Here is a 26,288-nt window from a genome sequence, read left to right as displayed (position 1 = left end):
ATGATTCCTCTATCATTTGGTATATTTTGTTTGCGAGATTGAGCTTTTATTCAAGAGAAATCAGTAATTGACGTGTTTGTTTACAAAAGCAATTACGCCCAAATCTCAAATCAATCCGGAAATCCATACTTTTTGTTCATTGCCACCCTTTTCCACATTGCTAAGCGAGAAAGTTCAATAACTATTAACACTAACTAATTAACGGCGCCGGTGGTGTAGTGGTAAGCGTGATTACCTCTCACCCCAGCAGGCCTGGGTTCAATTCCAGTCGGCGCCGCCGGGATGTTCTGAGGCATAACATCTCTGATCACGCCTTCCTTCGTATGGGAAGTAAAGCCGTTGGTCCCCGGTTCATGAGTTGATGGGTCGATAGGTAGGGTCCAGGTGTGGGAGCTGCCTTCCTGGCGTCGGTAGCATTGGTGCTCAGCACGGAAAACAAGATCGACGGAAAACAAAATCAAGGAAAAAAAAAAACACTAACTAATTAAGAGTATGATAATCTTATGACATGATCATGCAGCTGCGATGGTGGCAACACTGTATTGAGTCATTTAATATATGGCCGCACTGTTTATTTTACTGCAGGGCTCCTAGCGGTTGGATCTGGAATGTTTTGACAGTAGTGTGTTTTGAAATGTTTCCTCTTTCTATGCTGAAAAGGTCGTACGATTCATTTGTTTAAAATAAGTTATACTTGATCTTCTTTTCTTTATTTAACGGCGGTCTCTTCCGCAAGCTCCGTTCCGCAATCCGTTCCGCAATCCGTTCCGCAATCCGTTCCGCAATCCGTTCCGCCATAGGTAGTATTGCTGCAGCGGCACTAGGTACTGCAATCCCGGACCGAAGAAATGACTGGTTTGACGGCGAATGCAAACTGTTAGTAGAGGAGAAGAATGCAGCACGGGCGAGAATGCTGCAACACCACACGAGATTGAATGTGGAGCGATACAGACAAGCGCGGACCAGACAAAACTCGGTTTGCCGAAGGAAGAAGCGTCAGCAAGAAGACCGAGATCGCGAGGCGATGGAAAATCTGTATCGCGTGAACGACACACGGAAGCTCTACGAGAAGCTAAACAGTTCGCGCAAAGGCTACGTGCCGCAAGCCAATATGTGCAAGGACGGTAACCTTCTCACGAACGAGTGTGAGGTGATTGAGAGGTGGAAGCAGTACTATGACGAGCACCTCAACGGTGAAGCAGCAGAAAACGAAGGTGGCACGGCTACAAACCTTGGAGCACGTGCAGAAGACGACAGGCTACCGGCCCCTGATCTTCAAGAAGTTGAGAAGGAGATCGGTCGACTGAAGAACAACAAAGCAACTGATGTAGACCAACTACCAAGTGAGCTATTAAAATACGGTGGTGAAGCACTGGCTAGAGCGCTGCACTGGGTAATTGCCAGGATTTGGGAGGAGGAGATATTACCGGAGGAGTGGATGGAAGGTGCCGTAAGCCCAATCTACAAAAAGGGCGACAAGTTGGATTGCTGCAACTACCGTGCGATCACACGCTACGGTGGAGTGCAGATGGATGACGGAACGTGGAGGAGGCGAATGAACCACGAATTGCTGCTGGGAGAACCATCCATCGTCCACATTGCAAAAATTGGGCGACTACGGTGGGCTGGTCACGTCGTAAGAATGCCGCACGACGACCCAGTGAAAATGGTTCTAGAAAGCGACCCAACAGGAACAAGAAGAAGAGGCGCGCAGTGGGCAAGGTGGATCGACCAAGTAGAAGGCAACTTGCGGACCCTTCGCAGACTAAGAGGCTGGCGAAGTGTGGCCATGGATTGAGTAGAGTGGAGACGACTTCTTTGGACAGCAGAGGACAACAAGGCCTTAGTCTGATTGGGTCAAGGGGCTCTTCCGCAAGCTAGTGCCATCGACGGACATCGATTGCCATCCGTTGATGGCAATCGAATGTGCAGGAATGCAGCTTCCACACCTGCGTAGCATATCGCACTCATTCAACACACATGGCCGGAACCAACGGCTTTACTTCCCTGCCGAAGGAAGACGTGACCAGAGATTGTTATGCCTCAGAAAATTCCAAGACGACCTCGGCTGGGATTAAACCTAGTTATACTTGATGGAAATACCAACCGAAAATTAATTTTTGACACCAACTTGGAAAATCCAACGTGGTCAGCTTCAAAAATTGCACAGTCGTTGAAATTGGCTAAATCGACCGTGTACAGGGTTCTCAAACTTGATTGGAAGCTGCATTTGAAGGTGTTGCGAACGGTTAAGGCAAACCGAGGGCCAAGAAATACAATGCCAGCCAGAGCACCGTCAGAAGGATTCGTCAGCGAGAAGGATTTCGATCTTTTCGATCCAGTAAGGATTGGTTCACTGGACACTGAAACAAAATCTAGTGGCAAAAAGACGTGTCCGGAAGTTGTACAATGAGGTTCTTACAAAGTACGAAGGATGCATCCTCATGGTCGACGAAACGTACGTGAAGATGGATTATGGGCAGCTTCCTGGACAAAACCTCTTTAAATCCACTGGTCGAAGTGATGTCGTAGCAAGTTCAAATTCGTTATTTGCAACTGCGGACAAAAACCCAGGTTTCATGACAAACAAGGCTAAAGATTCCATAATATACAGGCAGGAGTGCCTGAAGTTTTGACCTGATTTGGAAAGCTGCCACTTTGGTAAGTGGTATCGAGACAACGGGGTAGATTTCTTCGAAAAGGACATCAATCCACGCAACTGCCCTCATTTCTGCCCAATTGAAACATATTGGGCAATTGTCAAACAGAAGTTGAAGAAGAGTGGAAAGATGACTCGGGATGCGACAGAGATGGTGGAACAAAACGGCCGCTCAGGTTAGTTAACAGAGTGTCCAAAATATGATGAGTGGTAGTAGGCTATGGCACTATTTCATTTTGGGCCTATCGAGCAGAAAACATCAAATAAATCCACTGTTTCAGAGTTAAAAAGTCAATTATGCGTTTGGTACGATACTTAAGTTCAAAAGCGACCGAACGAAGGCAATGAGAACGGGTGATATAAGAGTTTACACAATTTTTTTTTTCAAAAACAGAAGAAGCGCTCCGACCGAATCATGTGTTATCTTCATCCGTTAGGCCGAAGTGAATTCAATGGCGTTTGAATGGCGTTTCAATGCATTAGGCCTAATTTTGAATCCGTAGGACGAGTTTTGGGTCAAGAAGCAGTGTTAGATTTTTAACAATATCTCAACAATTTGTTTCTCTTTAGCAAATCGGAAAGGTAAATAAATAGCCGGCGCCGGTGGTGTAGTGGTAAGCGTGACTGCTTTCTAACACCCCGATGGGTCTGGGTTCAATCCCAGCCGAGGTCGGTGGGATTTTTCTGAGGCATAAAAATCTCTGGTCACGTCTTCCTTCGGAAGGGAAGTAAAGCCGTTGGTCCCGGCCCATGTGTGTTGAATGAGTGCGATATGCTACGCAGGTGTGGAAGCTGCCTTCCTTCACATTCTATTGCCGTCAATGGATGGCAATCGATGTCCGTCGGTGATTGGCACTAGATTGCGGAACAGAGGCCGACGTTATAAAGGAAAAAGAAAGGTAAATAAATTTAGAAGTCATCTGCAGTGAAAACATTCCATTTGGTTCTCTCGAAAAATAGAGGCAAAGGGTGGGTTGTGCTAAGTAGGCCCAAAATTCGAGGAGCAGTTCGAGATTTCATCAAAAAATCGAAATAATTTTTTTCGCTGTTTTTCCTTTGCAATAAATGACCTTCATTTTGAGTACTCAACATTTTTATATCATTAAGACGGTTCTGAGATACAATCGTTTTTGTTTGCGTCCAGATATTAAATGACTCAAGCTTTAGTAACCATAATTTTTTAGCTTTATTCCACGCCCCAGAAACACTAATGTTGCGTTTTTAACCATGAATAACTTTTATTCCTTAAATTTAATCGAAAACTGATTGTAATCAAAGTTGTAGCTACGAAAATTTCATACAAGCGCAGTTAAAAATATTTTTAGTTGATAAATATGGTTAATTGTTTCAAAGATATGAACACAAAATTGCTTTTCCCTTTGTAATTCCCATGTACACTTGAGTGGTTAGTCAGTTCATAACTAAATGAGAATAAATTTTGAGAGGATGATCAGGACCCGATTGGACCGCTTTAGAAATGAGAAAATTTCAAAAAAATTGTCGCTCTGGTGACCATTCATTTCAAATCAATCACTAGACTTTTTTGTTCGTATTATAGTCACTTTAACATATTTTAGGTAAGGGGGATGAGATTTGAACTCGTGACTTTTAGTGTGCTATGCAAATTTACAATAATCTCAACACTTGGAATTGTGCAGATGCGAATTGATATATGTGAATAAATCTTCTATGGGTATGTGTAGAAACCACGTGGAAAGTTTAGGGGGACGGGGGTGATGTTAATTGTCCATGGACTATGGGAGGGGGTCTAAATCCTCTCATAAACTGTCCACATGGTTTGTGACGAATCACCTTTGCATTTAAACTGATTGTTCAATGACACATTTCCAACATCTTCAGAGCAAAAAGAAATCCTACATTCCATGACCGAATTGTATAGCACTATAGCAGCATTCAGGGTCATGAAAAGAATTCGCGTACACGCTTCAAAAGCTCCGTTATTTTTAACACACAATGAAGCATCAGCCTTAAAAAGAACAACGCATTTATCGTTTTTCAACTCACACCGATCAAAACCCCAACCAAATTTATCTGAGGCAGAAATTTTTCAGCACGTTTTTGCAACTCATCGCAGCCACACTGCGTTAGCTTGGGAACTCAATGACCAGGGTTGTAGTACTGTAGGGGATTTGGAAAGCTATCCGCAAACAAATTAACCGTAGCTGATTAGATAATCTAGCCACGATCAAGCTCATCCAACGGTTGTAGTTTTCTATGAATCACATTGGCGCGTATCCCACCGTCTAGCTCACGACTGATCGGTGGCAGACCTGTTCCGGCGAAAGCAAAGCGCATCTCGACTGGAGAAATGACCCACCGACCAAAACAAAGAGAAAAAATCCGTGGCGCGAAGAGAAAGAGAGCAAATAAACAAACTTATATATTCGATGAAATTTTGAGCCTAACAGTCCACGGTGAACAGTTGAACGAAGACAAGCTTCCGACCGGTTGATAATCTCTGCGCTTGTTCAAACTCGACGAACCAGCAAGTCGCGGTTTGTAGGTCAGTTTAGTCGGTGCGCGACAAAGAGTGAAAGTGCAAGAAAATAAGTAAACATGAAGTCACTAAGAGCGTCTGGTGTAGCGTTGCTACTGCTTGCGTCGATCCGGCTTAGCGTGAGTGATAATAAGCTCTATTAGATTACATTGTAGCAGAACACGAGGTGTTTCAAAACTAGCAATTATCAATTCACACACCTTGGTGCCAGCCGAATCATTTTGCTAGAGTGAAGTGCCTTATTTAATAGCGTTCTAACCACCGTGTGTTCGTTTTCTAGTGCGGGCAAGACTTCAAAGGCGCCATCGATCAGTGTACGAAGGAGTTCGAAATGGATATGGACGTAGTCATTTCCCTCAAGTACGGAGATTTCAGCGAACGTGATCCATTGATAGAGGTGCAAGAACACACTGTTTCCCTGTTTTCTTTAATTACTTGATCGATCAGCTCAGACGTTGACCTTATTGTTACGCTTCTAATTATAAATCAACCGGTTGGGGTACGTTGCTTTCATGAGTGGATGCTGTGGAACATAGGGGAACTGGGTGTAATACGCTCCGGTAAGGTAATATGAGCAATAGCGTGTTTAAACTGGGCATTCCAACTGATAGAATAGCGTATTGCGCATATTTTAAGTGCGACGAAAAGTGTGTAATCTCAAATAAAAATGCGCTTTTAAGTTGCATCGTCTTGGTTTAAAATGAGTCCAGTTAAAAATGCAAACTACAATATCATCTCACCACTTTATATCTCAGTAGTTCGTCTAGTGATTCTGGATTATTACTCCCAGTTCTCCTTAAAAGTTTATTTTTTCTATTACGAAGCAAGACTATATGTACGCTGTGGTGATCAACATAAATCAATTAAGGTTTATTGTAAATGTCACACAAGCTCCAGAATCGACGGTTGATGCACGTAATGTTCTTAGTATACTTTTCATTTACCATTGAACACTTACGTTTGGAATTCTGGTCGTATTCTGATCAACGATAATCATGATCTTAAGGTTAAGTTTAATTGGATTATTAAAATTTCTGAATATAGAAGAGCGGTACTGTTTTTATTTTTATTTAATAACTTTTCCTTCATTCTTGTTAATTCCTAGGAACTTCGTAGCATTGGTGAATAATGGAATTAACTTTTAGAGCTAAACAGCTCTTAGGGTTATTTACGTATTATTTACGCATGAATCTTAGCAGCATCCGCGCATGTATTAGCATTTTATCAACATCAAGCACACATATGACGTCTTCTTTTTCTTCTTCTTCTTCTTCCTCGCATTTCAAGCTTAGTGCTTATCGCATTTTTAGCTTACTGCGTGCTCTCAAGTTAGTGTTCTAGTTCTAGATGCACTTCCACAGTTATTAATTGAGAGCTTTCGATGCCTGTACCATTTTTGCATTAGTATAATTGTGTAGCAAGCAGAATCATACTCTATGCCCAGGGAAGTCGAGAAATTTTCCAACCCGAAAAATTCCTAGACCAGACCGGGAATCGAACCCAGCCACCTCCAGCATGGTCTTGTTTTGTAGCTGCGCCTTTACCGACTGAACTAAGGGAGGCCCCATACATATCACGTGTTTGTTTGTTTACATGCTGCCTGCTGGTTCTTCCATGCATTTCAATTGACAAAATTGTCCAAAATATTTGAAAACGTTTTTACTGCGCTTCAAACTTCTCAAGTGACTGTAACTATTGTAGGAAGCCTCTTTTTCTTCGGCAACCTTTCAATTTGAACTGCGTATTAGCCAGCTGTGTAGTGCGCTTTGTATGGTTATTTTGCTTGAAGACATGTTCAGGTTTTCATTCAAAACCATTTTGGAAAAGTTTTATCATTTGGGTTATCGTTCGGGTATGGTATGTTCAAATTAGGGCGTATATTTAATTTTATGAAAAACCTGGCATACCAGGTTTACTCAGTCGTAAACATGTAATCAGATTGAAACTGATAGACTAAGGAATCGCCAAGTGTTTTGGTGAGAAAATACAGTGAAATTAACGTTTAAATTTTGGATACCGAAAATAGCCAATGGGTGCCGAATCCGTCGTTTACCCTACATAATTTCTAAGTTGATCCTAATTAGTACCCTCTGAATATTTCAAATCATTATCTTGAAACCATTGCGAGACACGGCATTTGTGGTTTATAGGAATCAAGTCAATGATGGAGTTGAGAGCTACTGACCCATTGGAGCAATTCTATGGCAACTCGAGTAGGAGAAATTAACTTACGAGTACCTAATTCAGGCCCGACACCAAAATTTTGTGTTGAGGTAAAATACTAAAGAATAATGCGAAAAAATTGAATGCAATTTTTTTTGAAAATAACAAAACTTTATATTTGGATATCAAAAGAATACCTACTTGATTTTGTTTTTGTAATGCATTTAAATTTGTTTGTATTAGAATGGTATTGTGGGAACTTTTTTTTGGTATTTTGCCTCTTATGTCAGGCTAATCCATACCGATTTAAGGTATCGAGATTTCCGTTCCTGCTCGAGAAATGAGCAAACCCCGAGCAGGAACGAATATCTCGATACCTCAAATTGGTATGGATGAGCCTGACCAAAAAATAATACCAAAAAAATGTTCCCACAATACCATTCCAATACCAAATTATGTTAATGCAATACCAAAACATTGCCACCCAGGTATTCTTTTGGTATCCAAATATCAATTTTTGGTATTGACAAAGTATTTTGCATGTAATCTTTTGGTATTATTCTTTGGTATTCATGCTGGTCAATACCAAATTTTTTTATCAGAACAGAATTAGGTATTCATTAGTTATTTTCTCCTGCTCGGGACGACTCTGCTCGGTCCTCACCGATTTTGATGAAACTTTTGAAATGTCTACAGTATTGAAGATCATGATTTTTGTACAGGTCAGGAGACCAATTCTGATCACGACTAATAAAACTAATAGGGCGTGTGTGTATTCACATATACAATAAAAATGCGTTTCAACGAGTAAGTTTCAGTTGTTGTAGAGCATGCCTTAGGCTTGTTATAACGCTTATGTCACATTTGTCGTTACATAGTATGTGTTTGAAATATCATACCTGTAAATTTTGCTGCGATACTATGATTTCTAAGTTCATAAAATTCAAAATATCAGCATAGCATCGAATTAGTGTTTTCATGTCCCGGTATTCTTTGCTTCCCTTGAAACGAGAAACAGCTGATGGGCCTTCTCGAGTATTCCCGGGAATAGGAAAATATTTTTATTGAAAATTCATAAAGGTAATAAATTGAATTCATAACAGTCATTCATCAGCATGTTTTTGTTTCAACGATGTATAAAGTAGCGAATAATTTAATCATTCAATTTTAATATTTTCAATTCCATCGGAATAAGCTAACGGCGCTGGTGGTGTAGTGGTAAGCGTGATTACCTCTCACCCCAGCAGGCCTGGGTTCAATCCCAGTCGGCGCCGCCGGGATGTTCTGAGGCATAACATCTCTGATCACGCCTTCCTTCGGATGGGAAGTAAAGCCGTTGGTCCCCGGTTCATGAGTTGATGGGTCGATAGGTAGGGTCCAGGTGTGGGAGCTGCCTTCCTGGCACGTCGGTAGCATTGGTGCTCAGCACGGAAAACAAGATCAACGGATAAAAAAACAAACCAAAGGAAAAAAAAAAATTAAATTCGGTCGGAGTTTTTTTCCGACTTTTCCGGATTTTGTTTAAGACCGCACATATAAAAATATTTTTTAATTTTCAACTACAAACTGGGGCAAGCTTGTGAATATTAAATTACACGTTTAACGACCAGTAAATCAATCCATTAAAATTTAAATTCACTGTTGGTTGTAAATTCAATTAAATTCAATTGAACTTTTCACTGCTATGTTTAAAAACTGCATGTAATATTGACCATAAATTAATGAATTATTAAATACTTCCAGGCAGTCTGAATTCCACATAAAAAATTTGGTTTTTTCCTTCTTATTTTCTAAAAATGCCATTCAATTTCTGCCAGAAGTTGCATAGAATGCTATTCAGTTATGGTACTGGAACTTTCACGTTCGTTAAACAACATAAAAATGAGGCTGCTTTGAATGCTAAAGACCACCTTCAACCAAGCTGCATAATCTTTAAATAGCCTTTAATCAGAACTTTTGGGTACTTCGGTAAGCACTTCAATTTTTCAACCCATGTGTAAAATTTCCCGCTACTTCCCTTTGACTACAAAGGGGCTTTCAGTATAAGAATCACAGTTAAATATCGTAATAACTTTTTGTTTCCAGCTCACAATCTTGAAAATTGAATATGTCTAATAATAGTCTTTAATAATAGTTTTCATTGAAGTAGATGGTAACCTCTTTCTTAAAACTGCCATTAATACAATTGAATGAAAATGTATATACCAATTATTAATTTTCCTACGAGATTTTTGAAAAATAAAACGAGCTGTCTAGGAGATTTTCGGTTCTTTCAGTCTTCTAAGCAGCAAAAATTTATTTATATATTTATTTATTTATTAACTCGTCTTCGTACAAAAAAAAAAACAGCTTAGTTTCTTAATCTAGAGCTAACACTATTTTTAAAAACGTTGTTGATACATTAAAATTGTAGTGTGAAATTAATTTAAAATTTAAATTTTATTTTAATTAAATTTTGATTAAATAATTTTAATTAAAAATTTAAAAAAAATTAAAAAAAAAATTAAAAAAAAAATTAAAAAAAAATCACGAGACTTGTTAAATTGTGGATTATTTTGCCCGTAGAGTGTTCAATGTTGAGAAATGAAGAGAAGATCATTCTGGCGCGTCTGTGACACATTTTACCAGGATGTACTCTCGTTTTTGCCTGACGCAATTTTGTAGTTGTTGTAACTTGTTAGCTTTATAGCTGAAATTTTTTTTATTTAAAATAGCCCACAAATATTGTTGCAGATTTGGAAAGTGTTTTTTTTTCCTTGATTTGATTCCCGTCGATCTTGTTTTCCGTGATGAGCACCAATGCTACCGACGCCAGGGAGGCAGCTCCCACACCTGGACCCTACCTATCGACCCATCAACTCATGAACCGAGGACCAACGGCTTTACTTCCTTTCCGAAGGAAGGCGTGATCAGAGATGTTATGCCTCAGAACATCCCGGCGGCATCGACTGAGATTGAACCCAGGCCTGCTGGGGTGAGAGGTAATCACGCTTACCACTACACCACTGGCGCCGCTATTTGAAAAGCGTGATTACTTATTAATTGTCTTTATTTTTGATGTTACTGAAAATGAGTTTTCATTTGAATATTACTTATATTATTATTTTTATATTGGAGCCTTCCTTAGCTCAGTCGGTAAAGGCACAGCTACAAAGAAAGACCATCCACTCCATCGGGTTGGAAAATTTCTCGACTTCCCTGGGCATAGAGTATGATTCTGCTTGTCACACAAATTATACTAATGCAAAAAATGGTACAGGCATCGGAAGCTCTCAATTAATAACTTTGGAAGTGAATCAAGAACACTAAGCATGGAGCACGCAATAAGCTAATATGCCATATGCAATAAAGCTTGAAATCCAAAGAAGAAGTAGCCTTTTTGAGTATTGACAATGTTGTGTATATTTATTAGCATATTATTATTAAAAGTGCTTATGAGTATTGACAATATTTTTGCAGGTTTGATACAGGCCGAATCGTCCGAATGATATGAGTTTATTCAGTCACAGCTGATCGATCAACCCATTTTTGTCTTTAAGGAATTAATAATACTTTCCCACCTCCACTGTCTTGCAGTGTTTCACCGAGTGTTTGATGAAGCGATCAGGATTCATGTTCGATGACTTCACGTACAACAAAACGCAAATCATCGGTTTTGCTGGGCGCTACCTGGAACCCGAAGGTGTAAGTGGTGACTTATTGCATATCTGGTGAAATTCCCAGCCCAATCTAATTGTGTTTACATATGTTTGTTTCACTTTTTCGCAATCTATCATATAGGCTCAGTACGTGTACGACAACTGTGTGGATAAATTTGGAACGACGGTATGCGTGACCGGATTCGAAATGTACCAGTGCATACACGAAACGGCGGTTGCCGAGTGGGTGGAAAGTAATTTTTAGTGTCAGCATAGCACCAGAGAGGGATGTGGAAATGAAGATTTTGTGAGCGAGAATGAGCTGCTTCAAATGAACTGTGACTCTTCGACTGCCCATCGAGTATGTGCTTAAGTTTTCGATTTCCTTTTGTGAAATTTATTTAAGTTTTGTGTTTTACATGAGTTGTTTATTTAAGTAATTTATTTATTTATTTATTTATTTATTTATTTATTTATTAATTTAATTATTAATTCTTAGAGTACCACACTGAAAATTACATCCACGCTTTTATCACTTGCATGTATGTCAAATTTTAGTCATTCATTTTCTAATGTATTTATAGATTACTTCAGAAACATCGTAAAATCATAAATCTTTGAACCGTCCCATGCAGCAAACTGCCATCAAAACAAGTAGCTGCAACTTGATTATGACTGGAATAAGTTGCACACAAGTAACCACCATTGCTCAGTGACAAGTGTGTTGCCAGTGGTCAAATGCGAATTATTTTTTCAACTAGCTTCTCTGCCAATTAAAAAAAAAAAAATTAAATCGTAAAGTGAACTAATCATAGAGCCCGTTACAATGTGACAAGCTCAATTATAATAAAGATAAAAACATCAGAAAACCGTTGAAAATTACTGCTGATATTACAAAAATAGCGAAAAGTATGATTAAGATGTGGTGCTCAGAGAGTTAATAGCAAGTTATTTTATTGTATTATTAGCAATTAGATTTAGATTTCATTAGTTGTTAGATTTTTTTTTTGCTGAAGAATCTATTTAAAGTATATAGATGTGGAAAATGTAAGGTTAATATTAATATTGAAAGCTTTAAATAAGTAAGCAATAAACTTTCCTCAGTAACATGTAGCTTTCCAAAAATACAACGTTCGAAGCAATAAATAAAAAAAAAATTCTGTGGCGGCGGTGGGGAGGGGACACCCCTCACCATCCCTCTCCAAAGGAGGAGTTTGGTAAAGAGAGATGAAAAAACCGATTTGTACCTTCCTTAAAAGTTGTCCTAGCTCGCTATTCTACTATCTATATGCAATTTTCACACTGCCGTACTCTAACGGAACTATCAACGCTATACTTTCATTTACTCCATCTATCGTATAAAAATTACCACTACAGTCTGTTATTTGAAATTAGCATCTTCAACTATGTAAAACAATTTTATTTTTTAACAACACCACGATCCTCAAAGCGAACCTAGTAAGTTTTTTTTAAGTATTCTCTTTTACACGAGGTTCAACTTCAGTCTTCACTGTTTAGAAATGGCATTGATAAAGACTGTCCCACTATACCGATTAAAAATATAACATTTTCACTCCACACTACTCAAACAGTTTGTAATCAAGTATTGATTAGCTTCTCGAAATTTGAACTCATTTGGTAAGCAAACCATTTGAAGTTTACATGGAAATTACTAAGGGAAAACCAAACTTTGTGTTTATTGCCTTCTAATATGTTTCAATTTTGCACTGTTAAAAAGTTTTTAAACTATTCGTATTGGAAATTTTCTCAGCTGAAACTTTGCACAAGATTGTTTTTCAGCCAAACGTCAATTTAAATAATTATTGATTGCTTAAGAGATTGATAACCCTACGACATGTTCAAGCAGCTACTTTGTGGGTTATACTGCATTCTGTTCTATTTTACGTTGCATGTGCCAGAAACACCTTCGTAGCCTACTGAGCATAATCATTAGACATCAGTGACTTGAATTATTAATAACTTTTGTTCCTTCCATTTAATTAAAAAGTGATTTTGAATAAAGTTGTTTCTGAGAAAATTACCTACAAACACAGTTATCATTTTTTAAAGCTGGGCGATATGGTGAAGTTTTATATAGAATTAACAAATAATTTGCATCTACCATAGTAGTTTCCATATAAAATTCAAATGGTTTGTGGCAAGTCAGTTTCTTACTAACTGAGTTCAAATTGTGGGAGTCATATCCAGGGTTGCAAAATATCGGAAGGGAAATGGATGTTATGTTGGCCTAAATGCCCCTAATTTGGGCCCATACATAAATTCAGTAATCGACTAAATTTTCAATAGCTCTAATGTTGGCCTATGGATCAAAAATTGGGTCCATCGCTAAAAATCTGCTATTTATACTTTTTATTTAGATGAACACTTCATTGGGACGGTACTAATGGATATTGTTAGTCGCCATGGAAAATTTAGTCGATTGCTGAGTTTTTGTATGGGCCCAAATTAGGGACACTTAGGCCGATATTACATCCATTTCCTCTATCACATCCAGAACCCCTCAGCTTCAATGTTTACTATTACCTTTCAGTTGTGCTTTTTTATCCAAGTTCATTTGTCGACTTATGGCCGGTGATGAAATTTTTTTCTGAATTTCAATCTGTATTTTCACAGCAAAAATTATTTTTAATCTGTATCTGGATGACAAAAATCTGTATAACTTATTTATAATGATCTCAGTGTGGATTTACCTAAATCTTCGTTGAGTTCCTTCATAGTTCATAAAGAGTTTGTTCAATGTTTATAATTTTAAAATCTAGAAATCCTACAATCTTGATTTTTTAAAGTCATTTGTATCGTTTTACAAGTCTAAAAAAACAAAAAACAAAACAAAAATAAGTAGTAGTAGTGAGTGACAAATCTGCTTCCGACTTAAAATTTCCTTGGTTTGCTAAAATGACTTTATTACCGATTTGACAAAAAATATATTGTTAGTTAAATATCGTATATGTCACCATGTGATATGGTTAAGTAAACAAAAAGTAAGGGAAACTAATATCCCTTCCAACGCGACACCAGAATACATGAATATCAGAAATCCATTAAAAATGTTTCAAGTCCATTAAAAGTTAATACAATCTTATTTTATGTAGAGAAAATGAATAGTGAATTCAAGCTGCTCAAAAGGAAGAAACGATAATTTATCAGAATAAATAAATATAAACAATTATATAAAATAAATTCTCCTTATTTGAAAAATCTGTTTATTTTTTCAAAAATCTGTAATCTGTATGTACAAATATCATGCAACACAATACTAAAGTTTAACGGCGCCGGTGATGTAGTGGTAAGCGTGATTACCTCTCACCCCAGAAGGCTTGGGTTCAATCCCAGTCAGCGCCGCCGGGATGCTCTGAGGCACAACATCTCTGATCACGCCTTCCTTCGGATGGGAAGTAAAGCCGTTGGTCCCCGGCTCATGAGTTGATGGGTCGATAGGTATGGTCCAGGTGTGGGAGCTGCCTTCCTGGCATGTCGGTAGTATTGGTGCTCAGCACGAAAAACAAGATCGACGGAAAAAAACAAACCAAAGGAAAAAAAAAATACTAAAGTCTGTTCCATTTAGAATTTGGCCGCACGAAACATGTCATTTCTCCAAGGGAAAATAAAGTACATAAACGCTAAAAGTATCATTTTGTAGGATTTTTACTTTAAGGGAAAAATACAACAAACATTTTTCGTCAGCTTTTCGGATGAATTTTCGAACTTTTCGCAGAATACCTCTCATCGTGTCTTGCACAGTAGTACTGTCAACCTCATCTATCATCCTGTTTCACCCCTTCTCCAAATCAGATGGTGTTTTGATTGTTTTGCCACATTTCTTCAATTAATCATGTTTTGTTGTTTTTGACATCATCCACATCCAGAGGGCCAGTCACTTTCAAATGTATGGGAATGGTAGGAAACCATTTGGAAATGCATGAAAATTTTCAGTTTTTATTCATTATCGTCTTTATGAGCAGTTTTAGATGCACAAAAATTGCACGAGTACATTACTATGGTGATAAGATAAACACTCGTTTATTTGTTTCCTTCTGTGAAAGCATGTTTAGTCACAAATCGTGGATTTTCTGATATTCTCCATACTGCAAAAATGATCTTCGGTATAGCTACTACTCAAATCATATAATTAATTTGCACTTGATAATTGCCCAAACATTTTCAATGGGACGAAAATCTGGACAATTTGGTGGAAAAGTATCATCTCAATAAAATCGACATTATTCAGCTTATACCATTCTTTGACATCGCGGCTGTAAAGGCAGCTGGCTAAGTCAAACCAGAACTTTACGGGACCTTCGTGTGATTGAATGAACAGCAAAATTATGTTCTGGAGACTCTCCTCCTTGTAAGGTTGTCCATTCATAGTCGCTCCAGTGATGAAAACCTTTGTTTTCTTTCTGCAAAGACAAATTTGAATTTATCCGGAGCATCCTCCTTACGTTTAACAGAGTAAAATTTTTGGCCCGGGATTTGTCCAAACTCCATTTTAACGTAAGTTTCATCGTCCATCAAAATGTGAGTGTGCAGAATTTTTTCACGTCTATCACGTTCCATCTTAGATTACTTTTTAACAAGTATATGAATCCTAATGATCTTTCCGGATCAAAACGCTTTTATTAGTTTCTTGCTACGACAACTAGAGGCGCTACAGTAATTTAAAAGAAGCGGTTAAATACTATCTGGAACAGACTTTATATACAGATATCTGCATCAAAATATTAAAAAAAAATCTGTATGTTTACAGATAAATCTGTACATGTGGCTTTACTGCTTATGGCTCATTTCGTCAGCACCGATTCAAGTCAATCCCTGCGTCACTAGCTGCAGCTGATGAGCTCCTGCACTCGTGTTGAAATTATTCATCTACATCGGGTCCGATTGACTTCAATGAGATCCATACTTACTAATTCCCGGATGCTGCTGGTGCTACTGGATGTGGTACCGAAACCACTCAGTCCACTGGGTCACCAGGAATTGATTCGATTAGCTTCATTCATTTTTGGTGTCCACCACAATTGTCACGATATTTTCGACGTTCTATCTTAAACAGATTTCCGATCCGTAGTCCCTGAGTACGATCCTTGTTTAGTTGCCGGCTTGACCGCCTCTACATGTAGAGTAAATATTATCGGAAGTTAGTTTTGCAATGCTATGCACAAAGCTGCAATATTCAACACGAATAGACCACTCACTGTGAATCACATCAATTACGTAACGTAACATTGTGATTTTATTCCGCGAAAATTATTTCCACAACACGAAAAACACTCCGCGCTCTTCCAAACCGATGTTTGTTTTGTTTTTTTTTTTTCTTCAATTACTTTCTTGAACGTCATCACTGCTTGTCCTATTTATTGTAAAGCCCTACAGTGAAAGTATGGACGACTGTCACCACAAAACTGAAAAAAGCTGTTCCAATCGAGCAAAGCGGTGCATTTTGACGGTTCGATTGGAACAACTTTTGACAGACGTCCATACTTTTACTGTAGGGCTTTAATTTATTGTGGTTGTTGGGTGGTATATGGACAATGGTGCGTGATTCCCTGTTTTATTTAATATAAAGTGACAATACCGAGATACAGTTCTCCATTTTGTTCTGACCTTTTTTCCCTTTATTTAACGTCAGTCTCTGTTCCGCAATCTAGTGCCAATCACCGACGGACATCGATTGCCTTCCATTGACGGCAATCGAATGTGCAGGAAAGCAGCTTCCACACTTGCGTAGGATATCGCACCCATTCAAACACACATGGGCCGGGACCAACGACTTTACTTGCCTCAGAAAAATCCCACCGACCTCGGCTGAGATTGTACCCAGAACGATTGGGGTGATAAAGCAGCCACGCTTACCACTACACCACCGGCGCCGGCTATTGTTCTAACCTTTACAAGCAAACTTTTTTTTTATTAGAGCGCTACAGTGGCTTACGCTTTGAAACATACATTAGGTAAAAAAATAGTGAAATCAATGACTTTTACAACAAGGGTAAATGGATCGAATAATGATTTTAATTGTTGCCAAATAGCTTTTATTGTAGCTTAAATACGGGTTTGAAATGGATCTCAATGCGTTTATCGTACAAACCCTTCAGAACCTTTTCCACAGTGGGCTAACTAGACAGATTCTAGCATCAATGACATTTTGGTGGATACATCAATGGCAAAGCAGTCTTGACCAGGGTTTTATTAATGTTGTTTTATAGTAGCTTTGTAGTATTTCATAAAACTTAAAATGTTACTTGGGATATCATGTATTTCAAAGGCAATATTGGGGGTGCAATTTCAATATTCAAAGACAGTCGCGGCATAAAAATACGTCAATGCATATTAATTTTTTCTATAAATATGTTAAAATTAAGATTTTATCAATTTTCAAAAGGTCACAATCGAAACTTAAAAAAAAAATAAATGATTGTTCGCAAATATCTTGCAATAAAAAAATTTTAGCAAGAAATTTCTTCATTCAATTTTTGATTTTTTTTTTTATTATTTATTGAATCAACCAAAAAATTCGTGCGTTTTGTGCACGACAATGCGTACCTTTGTCATCATTAAACCAGGCGCTTCAGTGTTGGGAAAAAGTGGATTCCCTAACACAGTAGCCGAAAATTGATACCGAGAACGTAATCCTACGTCAAATCTATGGTCGTGTCTTGAATACAACATCTTATTTTTTTTTTCAACTCTGGTCATATCAGATCCTAATTTGTAACCGTTTGAGCAGCGTGTAGCCAATTTACAAATTTTGCATCAGTTTACTGCACATTGTAGTCAAAATACGTATGTATACAAAATGTTAAGGGCACACTTTGAAAACTTCATGTAATTTAAGCCTCTTTAAACCGACACTTGTAAGTGATTCAAATGACATACAATGAAGCGAAATTGTAATTTATTGACATATAAAATTATAATGATGCCCACTAAAGACAAAAGTATATTTCTCCTAAAATCATCTTCAAGAAAAATGCAATTATGCCCTGAAATAAAAATTACCCCTTCTCTATTGAATGTTTTTTGTTGTACGCCCCAAAAGTTGGTATAAATGTTAAAATTTATCATTCCGAAACAGTTTTTGCCAGCACCAATTTTTGTGATTTTTTGAGAGAAGTGTGTCCAAAACCTCAAAACAAAATTTTGCCCCGCTCAAAGTTTTGCCCCACTTCACTTAACTCTTCTCAGTAAATTTGTTAATTATAAAATTTTCCATTTTTCCAGAATTAAATCGCTTTATGGGCCATGTTTTGATGAAGAAATGCATATACCAATAAAATATTCATTACCAGTCATTAAAAAAACCATCAGAAAAACTGCACACATATCGTATCAAATTTTCAAAACATTGATCAAGGCCCAAGCAATGTGTTAAAATTATATGTGGATAGGTTTCACAACATGTCAAAGCATTTTTTTCGTAAATGGCTATGGAAAAAGGCCTTTTTTAAAAATCTCAACAGTACTAGTTCTAAGTCACATTTTTGTAACACGCTAAGCTATCAAATGTGTCGAGAACCTTTAGGTTTTAAGGAAAAACGTTGTTTTGCACCATCGTAGCCGGGGTTAAAAAAGTTGTATTTTTATTGTTATTTTTTTGTCGTTTACGGGACAGCGTTGTCAGCACTGAAACAGCGTATAAAAAAAATAGTGTTTTGAATTTTTCATTAAAACATCTAAAATCAAACACAGGATTTTTTTGCGAAATTCGAATAATTACCAAAATAGCAACGTTCGTAAAAAATGTTCGATTTTTCGTTGAAAAAAATAGCTAGGGAAAATGACGGCTTCGGCATGACAGACTATTTTCGGCAACACAAATTGAAACACTATTTTCACTTGATTTTCTTACGAAAACACTTCGCTGAATGCATGCAAACGATTCTTTATGCTTTCAGCTTCAATTTGACTATATGTTTACCACTGAGAAAAAGCAATCTAGCAAGGTTTTCTTGAAATGCAACACACGCACTACAAATTGCAGCTGATTTCGAGCTGCCAATAATAGAACAGCAGATTTACATGCAGTTCAAATGGAACGGTTGCCGAAGAAAAACTGGTTGCCGACAATACTCGCTCTCACTAAAGAAGATTGGAGCTTTGTAAAAGCGTTTCAAAACAGTTTTTGACAATTATTTCGACTGAAATTGTTAGAGCAGCTGGCAGCAAAAGATTGTAAACAAACCAATACTGCATATGTGAGCGTTCCATAGAGAAAAAGGCTATAGAAAGAAGGTCACTGCTTAGGTTGCCGAGAATACGTAAATTCCCCTACTTAAAAGGGGCGCCAAAAATCAAAAAGTAGGAATATCCAGAAATCCTTTGTTAAATTTATCAGAAAAATTGATTGAATAGTCTCTGAGATCCCTGCTTTGCAAGATTAAAAAAAAATTGTGGTTTCGAGAAAAACGTATTTAATGATTTGAGTTATATTTAAGTGCGTTCATACAAGTCTAACAGCGACTTATATTTATTCTGCTATTCCATACAAAACATACACAACATTCGAGAAGGTATAATGATGCCAAAAAAAAAAAAAAATCGGTTTTTGGAAACCGACCATCAGCTGGAAATCCAAATTTTCACCAATGAAATATTTTAAACCATACAGATTATGAAACTAGAGGTTCCCTTTATGATCGTAAACGCAAAACAAATGGCATGATAATCAAATTTAAGAATCGATTTCTTACAGCCTCTGCATTATTATTCAGTTCCAACCTGGATCGGGTATCAAGATCGGCTCTGCTTGTTTTCTAACAAACGTCAGTTTGATCGTATGTTTTTTAAACCTACCTCAGGTTCAGGTTCGCTATTAGAAAATTTAGCTAACATACAAATTTCAAAATTGTTTGTTAAACCTTCGGTCGACCACCATATGTTCATGCGGTGCAACATTACAAATCCTGTTTACTTTTTACTTTAATAGACTCTAACAATTTCGGGTTGGGTGTACGGAATAAACCTTTTGGTACATTCACTGTTTATAAAAATTGCCTTTAAACATAGCGTCATCCACTTTTTTCCCCTAAAATGTGTTGCAGTGCTTTCTATGCAGTCCTTCATTAAAAAATACCAAGCATCTCTAATCTCTAAAGAATGATTTAGTAAACTAACAAAGAAGACGATGTGATGCCAAAACGGGAAGGCTCTATAAAACAGCAAAAAAGGTTATCTTCCATTTAATTCCACTTAATTAATTTTGGTATCCATGACAGATACGTATTTCGACTACAATGTGCAGTCTTCATCAGTGTCATTCCCACTGTTTATGCGTAGAATGTCTGTAAACGTGATGTTTAATGCTGCTGAAGACGAACGTCCAAGGAAATTGTTAACTCCTGATTGAAATTTAAAAGTATCTCTACTGCTAAAATATTCTTCATTCAACTAATAGATATATGTTTTTTTTTCGAAAAAAATTTGTTGGCTTAATTTACTCTATATGTATCTGGGAATGAGACTTTAAAAGCATAAAGCCGTCCGGAACTTATTTAAAAAGTTATACGCAATTCAGTGAGTGCATGTCAAATGGCTGAACATGTCAAAGTTGAACTTAAAATGCTTCTACTGAAAAGTAGTGTTTTCAAAATCGCCGTGCAATGTACAGGTCAGAGATTTCATTCAAATCGATTCCGGTTTTCTGTTTTATGTTCATAATTAAATTCTCCACAACATGAATAGAAAGATTTTTTAGATTTGTTTGTTATAACATGTTTTTTTTTTCTAAACAAAGTCGAAAAAAATAGGGTTTTTTAATTTTTTTTTTCAACTTCAAATTTTTTTGTGAAAAAAAAACATTATTTTTACATACGAATTAATTCATGTTGTGCGCTGTACCTTCAAATTTAATGTCCTGTTTTTTTTTGTTTCAGACGTGATCATGGACTTAGGGACTGCACGGCGCGAAGTGCTGCTTTAAAAAATTGACTTCACATTATTTATAATAATTGGGCTAAATTGCAAAATTTAAAAAAAATGTCACTGATAATTAATCTTCATTAAATCCTTAATAACATACATTAAGAATCGCTAACATTCATTTATTTCAATACTCGCAATCCACTCTCAAAGATAGGCCTCATTTTAGGCCTTCTAATTGTACTTCCCCCCTTAAGCATTCATCAATTATATTTCAATTCCTTTAAAAAAGTTTCTCACATGTACAGTAAATTTATCCATTGAGCTAATTAACCATGAAGAGTTTTTGAGTGGGTTGAGTTATTTCCTTTTAATGCCAGTGGTGCTTTAGTATTTGGCACTGAAGATGTTTACAAGCAAAATTAACGCAATTATTAAGAAATAACTCAATCAAAAGATCTTCATAAGGGATTCCGACTAAAAGATATTAATGAACCACATTTAAAGTAGTCATCTGTATCCGATTGCACTACTCTTGAATCTGTTGGTTTATCCATTCGGTATACAGACTATTTTTCGTGTAAACTCCTGGAATACCCGGTGTACCGCATCCGATGCCCCAAGCCACAATTCCAGCCTGATAGTAGCGATTATCGGATCCCGGGAAAGGACACATGAGTGGTGATCCTCCATCACCGGTGCAGGCGTCGATTCCATCCTGGCCACCGGCACAGACAAATGAATTATGCAGCTTATATTTTGATCCAAGTCTAGTGGTTCTCAAAGCATCCTCACAGTTTTGATGTGTCACCATTGGCAATTGTATTTTTTTAAGAATAACTTGATAGCTATCAGAAGCATAGTTAGTCTTGCCCCAACCGGTTACGAAGCAGTCATCGTTGAGAAATGTCATGCCTTGTGGAGGTAAACAGATCAACTTTACATTTTTATCGGCATAGAAAGGGTTTTCTAGTACTAGCAGTGCTATATTATTGAACTGGTATGCCGAGTTGTAGTTGGGATTTATGATAATGGTTTGAACTTGTTGATCCTGTAATGCAAAAAATAGTACTGTTAGTAAACTGAAGCGACATATTACATTTTTATTTTGAAACCACTTTACCTGATGTGGCAGAACTTCGTTCTCAGTTCTAGTGTCCCATTCGCCAGCACGAACCGTCAGAGGTGCAGCCTTTTTATTCTTTACACAATGAGCAGCGGTCAGTACCACATTGGGACTAATCAATGATCCACCGCAGATGAATGTGGATATTGGACTCACAAGCATCTCTTTAGTTTCCAAGATTGCCACCATCCAGGGGAATTCTGCAAATTCTGTTTCATTGTGTCCATTCATAATCCTGAATCCAATACCATCAGCATTCCGGTAGCCACAATTGTCAAAGTTTTCGTCAAGATCAAATGATGGGGGTGGCACGCTCATACTGTTTTCAGTTGTCATAGTTCCTCCTGATGTAGTCTGACGTGGACCATCGTTTTTGACATCGTCCTTATCGCAGCACACCTCCAGGTAATGGTCACATTCGCTATTACCATTGAACCTTTGAAATAGACAAATAAATAAACGTTATATATTACAAATTTTATTTGAGATGAGAACGACTGCTGCTAACCTTAAATCGATAATAGCCTCACCACCAAAGCTATTCGCGCAATTTGCCAGGGGAACGCATTCACCGTCACACTGTAATTCATAAGTTAAATGAAAAACTAACAGCCTGGCTTCTTATCACATTTACAAACCTGACTCTGAACGAACGAAACGCATCCCAGTGTGGCAGCTATCAGCATAGAAGCTCGAACAAACGACGGATGATGCTTCATGATGGCTGTCTGATTGATACTGTGGCGAGGACGATTGAGCCAGTGTAACCTTATGCATTATTTTTGTAAACGAATTACCGTCAGTTGGTGTTTGTGTGTTCAAATCGTAGCATTACCGGTAAAGAAGTTTTTTTTTTGTATTAAATACATCATTATGTATTAAATACATATCATTGATAAAACCACATCACCGCACCAGATAATTTCCAACGGTAACGATTACTTTTAATATTCGGATACTCTGAGTCAGAGTGTATGAAGGTCCTGTTGGAACATGTTATAAATTTTTATTTATTACTAGCTGAGTGTACCCGGACTTGCTCGGGATTCAATATTGGCTTGAGTTTATGCGCCAAATAAAAAAAGCATACATAACTGTACGTAGCCCCAACCCCTTATATAAGGGGCTACCCCCTATGACTACCACATGCCAAATTTAGATCCATTTGCTTGATTAGTTCTCGAGTTATGCAGAAATTTCTGTTTCATTTGTATGGAAGCCCCCCTTTACAGAGAGGGGAGGGGTCTTGAACCATCATTAGAACCTTTCCCTGCCCCAAAAACCCCTGCTTACAAATTTTCACGCCGATCGGCTTAGTAGTTTCCGAGTCTATAAGGGTCAGATAGACAGACAGACAGACAGAAATTCATTTTTATAGATATAGATTTTTCCAAAGCAATATAAGTTCGTACTCACCATCACATATGGTAGCTCATATGAACAAGAAGCGTTGTGATTGTTTGCACCATTCGTTACTGAAAATCAAAAGTAATCCCTATTTGGTACAATTCAGCTATTTTTATACTTTGGACACCTTCATATTTCGGACACTTTATAATTATATATTGAAATACACAGCAAAAAAATAATTTTGATATCACGTCAAAGTGGATGCACTACAATCATGTCGAAAATATGGTGTAATATTACTTGCTAAAAAGGACAAAATTATCATTAATACAATGCATGAACTGACATTACGCTGCTTTTACTGCATTTGTTTATTTATTTGGTCATAAAAATTACATGAAATTTTCGACATGATTGTAGTGCATCCACTTTGATGTGATATCAAAATTATTTTTTTGCTGTGTACCTATACACCTGCATTCTATCTCAAAATTGATCGTACACTCTAAAGGAAATTTTTTTGATACATGGTGGGTAATTATATTTTTTTAATCGTGGCTGGTAGTTAAACAGATGTTATTTTTTGGATTTATTGCTAAAGTTTTGGTTTTTATTGGAAGTAAGATTTGTTTTTGTAAAACGCTCGATTTTTAATTTTATTTCCTAGTGGACGCGTTCAAGTAAAATTAGTGGCATATTAATGATTTTTCTTACGACTAAAAATGAGCGAAATTTGAAGAAGTTAAGATCATTTTATTTCAAGAAAATAAGATTTTTCAAGCAAAAGGCGTTTTTCTTAAATTTCTCTAACTTTTTGTAAACTCAACCAAATATGCTCAATACTGAGTCAATAATTGATAAATGTATGCAAAGTCAGCTTCCAAAAATTCAGCTTAAGCTTCACTTGTTTTAAGAGCCGTTTTTCTAAAATTTAAGTTCAGCTGAAACATTGCTGGAGAAAATATTACAGCACTTCCAACATTCTTAAAAAATAATGTGACTGAATTATGAATCACAGTTTTTACACAACATTTTTACACTGATTTTTCCATAGCAACTTCAACTAGTCCCAAAACTGGAACACCTACCCTTTAACATTGGTTATTTCTCTACATCAATGCAAAGCACGTGCTTGACAAGCGCTGTTTCATTTAAATTAATCAACAAGGATCTGCTAATAGACACATTTGCTTTTTTGCATCTATACTTTGATTGTGTTTGCTGGTTTCCCCTGTGCGATTGTCAGTAGTATATGTTAATCGCCAAAATGACTATTAATTTGATAAGGCAAGCGAAATTCCCCATTACAATCAATTGTTTAATAAACGATTTGAAGTAACTGACGGAAACCTTCAACTATACTTATCAGCAGGACAGCAGGTTTTTTTTTCTGTTTTTTGTGAGTTTTCATCTTAAAACATATAAGAAGGAAATCAGCATCACTTGCAATGAACGGTACGTGTCAACAAAAGGAAAACTTCTAGCAACCAAGATAATGTCAATATGACATGACGAACACTCACTGCAACACAACACTGATAGTTAATAGAGTAAAGGTAAAAGCTACAAAGCGAGTGATTGCTCAAATGGGTTCTTGTTCTTTCTGTTATATAAACTGTGTAATTATATGAGCTTAGGATCCCTTTTGATCCTGATTGGAACCAAAAGACACCTTCTTGCTTTCCCAACATATTTACCCATATATATTACACGACAGTTTATAAATTGAATTTCAGTAAACCTCCTTCCAACTTAACTGTTAATTAATGTATCTAGGGTAAAGTAGTATAATGCACCCCTGCTGGGGTAAATTGGTCCCGCCTGATTTTTCAATGTTCTTTAATTCTTCATTGTGGGATTTTATGTGCAGAAATGCTAGTTTTCCGGATGGAATTCCTGCTGTTGTTCTCCGTCGCTGTGCAAACGCAGTAGCTGAGCCGTTAGCTTTCATTTTCAACCACTCTTTTGAGCAAGGAGAATTTTACTTGAGCTGGAAACTGTCTTACATGTTTCCTGTGCACAAAAGCGGTGACCGGCGAGATGTAAGAAACTACCGTGGGATAACCAGCCTTTCTGCCGCTTCGAAGCTATTCGAGATCATCGTCAGCGATCATATTCTGCGTACTACGAAGACCCACTTCTCGACCGATCAACACGGATTCATTCCCAGCAAGACCTACACACTTAGAAAAAATCATGTAAATTTAGGTGCTTTGAGAATGACATATACGAGCGTCAATTTTGACACAAATTTGAGTCATAACAGAGGCGAAATATAGCTTAATCAAACGTACTTTTCGTCTAGCAACGAACTTTTCAGTCTCGGACCACTTAATATTACATGACATGTTTGTTTACGTTTCATCTTTTATGTCAAAGATGGATTCCATCATGTGTAAAATTAGTTATTTCTATGTGTGTACTAATAGTTGAGTATTAGTTCAAGACAATGCAGAAGTCTGCACATTGTAGACGAAATACGCGTATCTGTCAAGGATAAGCAAATAAGGTAGTGGAATTAAATAGAAATTACTAGTCTCTCTCTCTCTCTTTATACAGGTTTTCCACTAAGACGCCCACATTCATCAGGATTCATATATGCTGATGATCTAAAGATATATGCACATCAAAAAATTATGATTATAAAATGAGACGTAATTGAAAAACGGACTTAATATTGCATGACGTAATTCGAAAATGCGTGTACTCAAAACTATGGTAGCACACTTTTTTTCGGTGTGGGATGACTGAAAATTACACGAATGAACGCTGGCCCAACGAATACGAAAACTTCAACGTCGTCGGTCGTGAGCGCTTCGTTAATGTGAAGTGACTTGAAAATCAGAAGAAAAATGGTGTTCAACTGTAAATTTGTGATGTAGCTATCGCAAATATAGAATTAATATTAAGTATGTTCGGTTGAATAAAAATAATATCCATTTTGAGTGTCCAATT

The 26,288-nt window shown here is 37.2% G+C and overlaps 2 protein-coding genes across 2 annotated transcripts; one reads left to right on the top strand and one right to left on the bottom strand.

The window, feature by feature from the left end:
* Positions 1–5,077: 5,077 nt before the first annotated feature.
* On the top strand, positions 5,078–11,458 carry LOC135712369 (general odorant-binding protein 56d-like). The gene is made up of 4 exons (XM_065235362.1): positions 5,078–5,296; positions 5,458–5,574; positions 10,917–11,024; positions 11,121–11,458. Exons 1-4 carry the CDS (start codon positions 5,237–5,239, stop codon positions 11,241–11,243), a joined length of 408 nt encoding a protein of 135 aa, XP_065091434.1. The 5' UTR covers positions 5,078–5,236; the 3' UTR covers positions 11,244–11,458.
* Positions 11,459–21,124: 9,666 nt separating this feature from the next.
* Positions 21,125–22,741, bottom strand: LOC135712368 (phenoloxidase-activating factor 2-like). The gene is made up of 4 exons (XM_065235361.1): positions 22,622–22,741; positions 22,492–22,562; positions 21,981–22,419; positions 21,125–21,908 (listed from the first exon to the last, which is right to left on the bottom strand). The coding sequence occupies exons 1-4, from the start codon at positions 22,700–22,702 to the stop codon at positions 21,387–21,389; spliced, it is 1,113 nt and encodes a 370-aa protein (XP_065091433.1). The 5' UTR covers positions 22,703–22,741; the 3' UTR covers positions 21,125–21,386.
* Positions 22,742–26,288: the final 3,547 nt, after the last annotated feature.

Source organism: Ochlerotatus camptorhynchus, unplaced genomic scaffold, assembly GCF_037179485.1.
Source record: "Ochlerotatus camptorhynchus isolate MF236.1 unplaced genomic scaffold, CSIRO-AGI_Acam_v1.1 ptg000474l, whole genome shotgun sequence".
In the NCBI taxonomy this organism is placed as follows: Eukaryota; Metazoa; Arthropoda; class Insecta; order Diptera; family Culicidae; genus Ochlerotatus; species Ochlerotatus camptorhynchus.
Note: the sequence above shows the minus strand (reverse complement) of the source record. Positions and strands in the feature narration are given on the sequence as shown.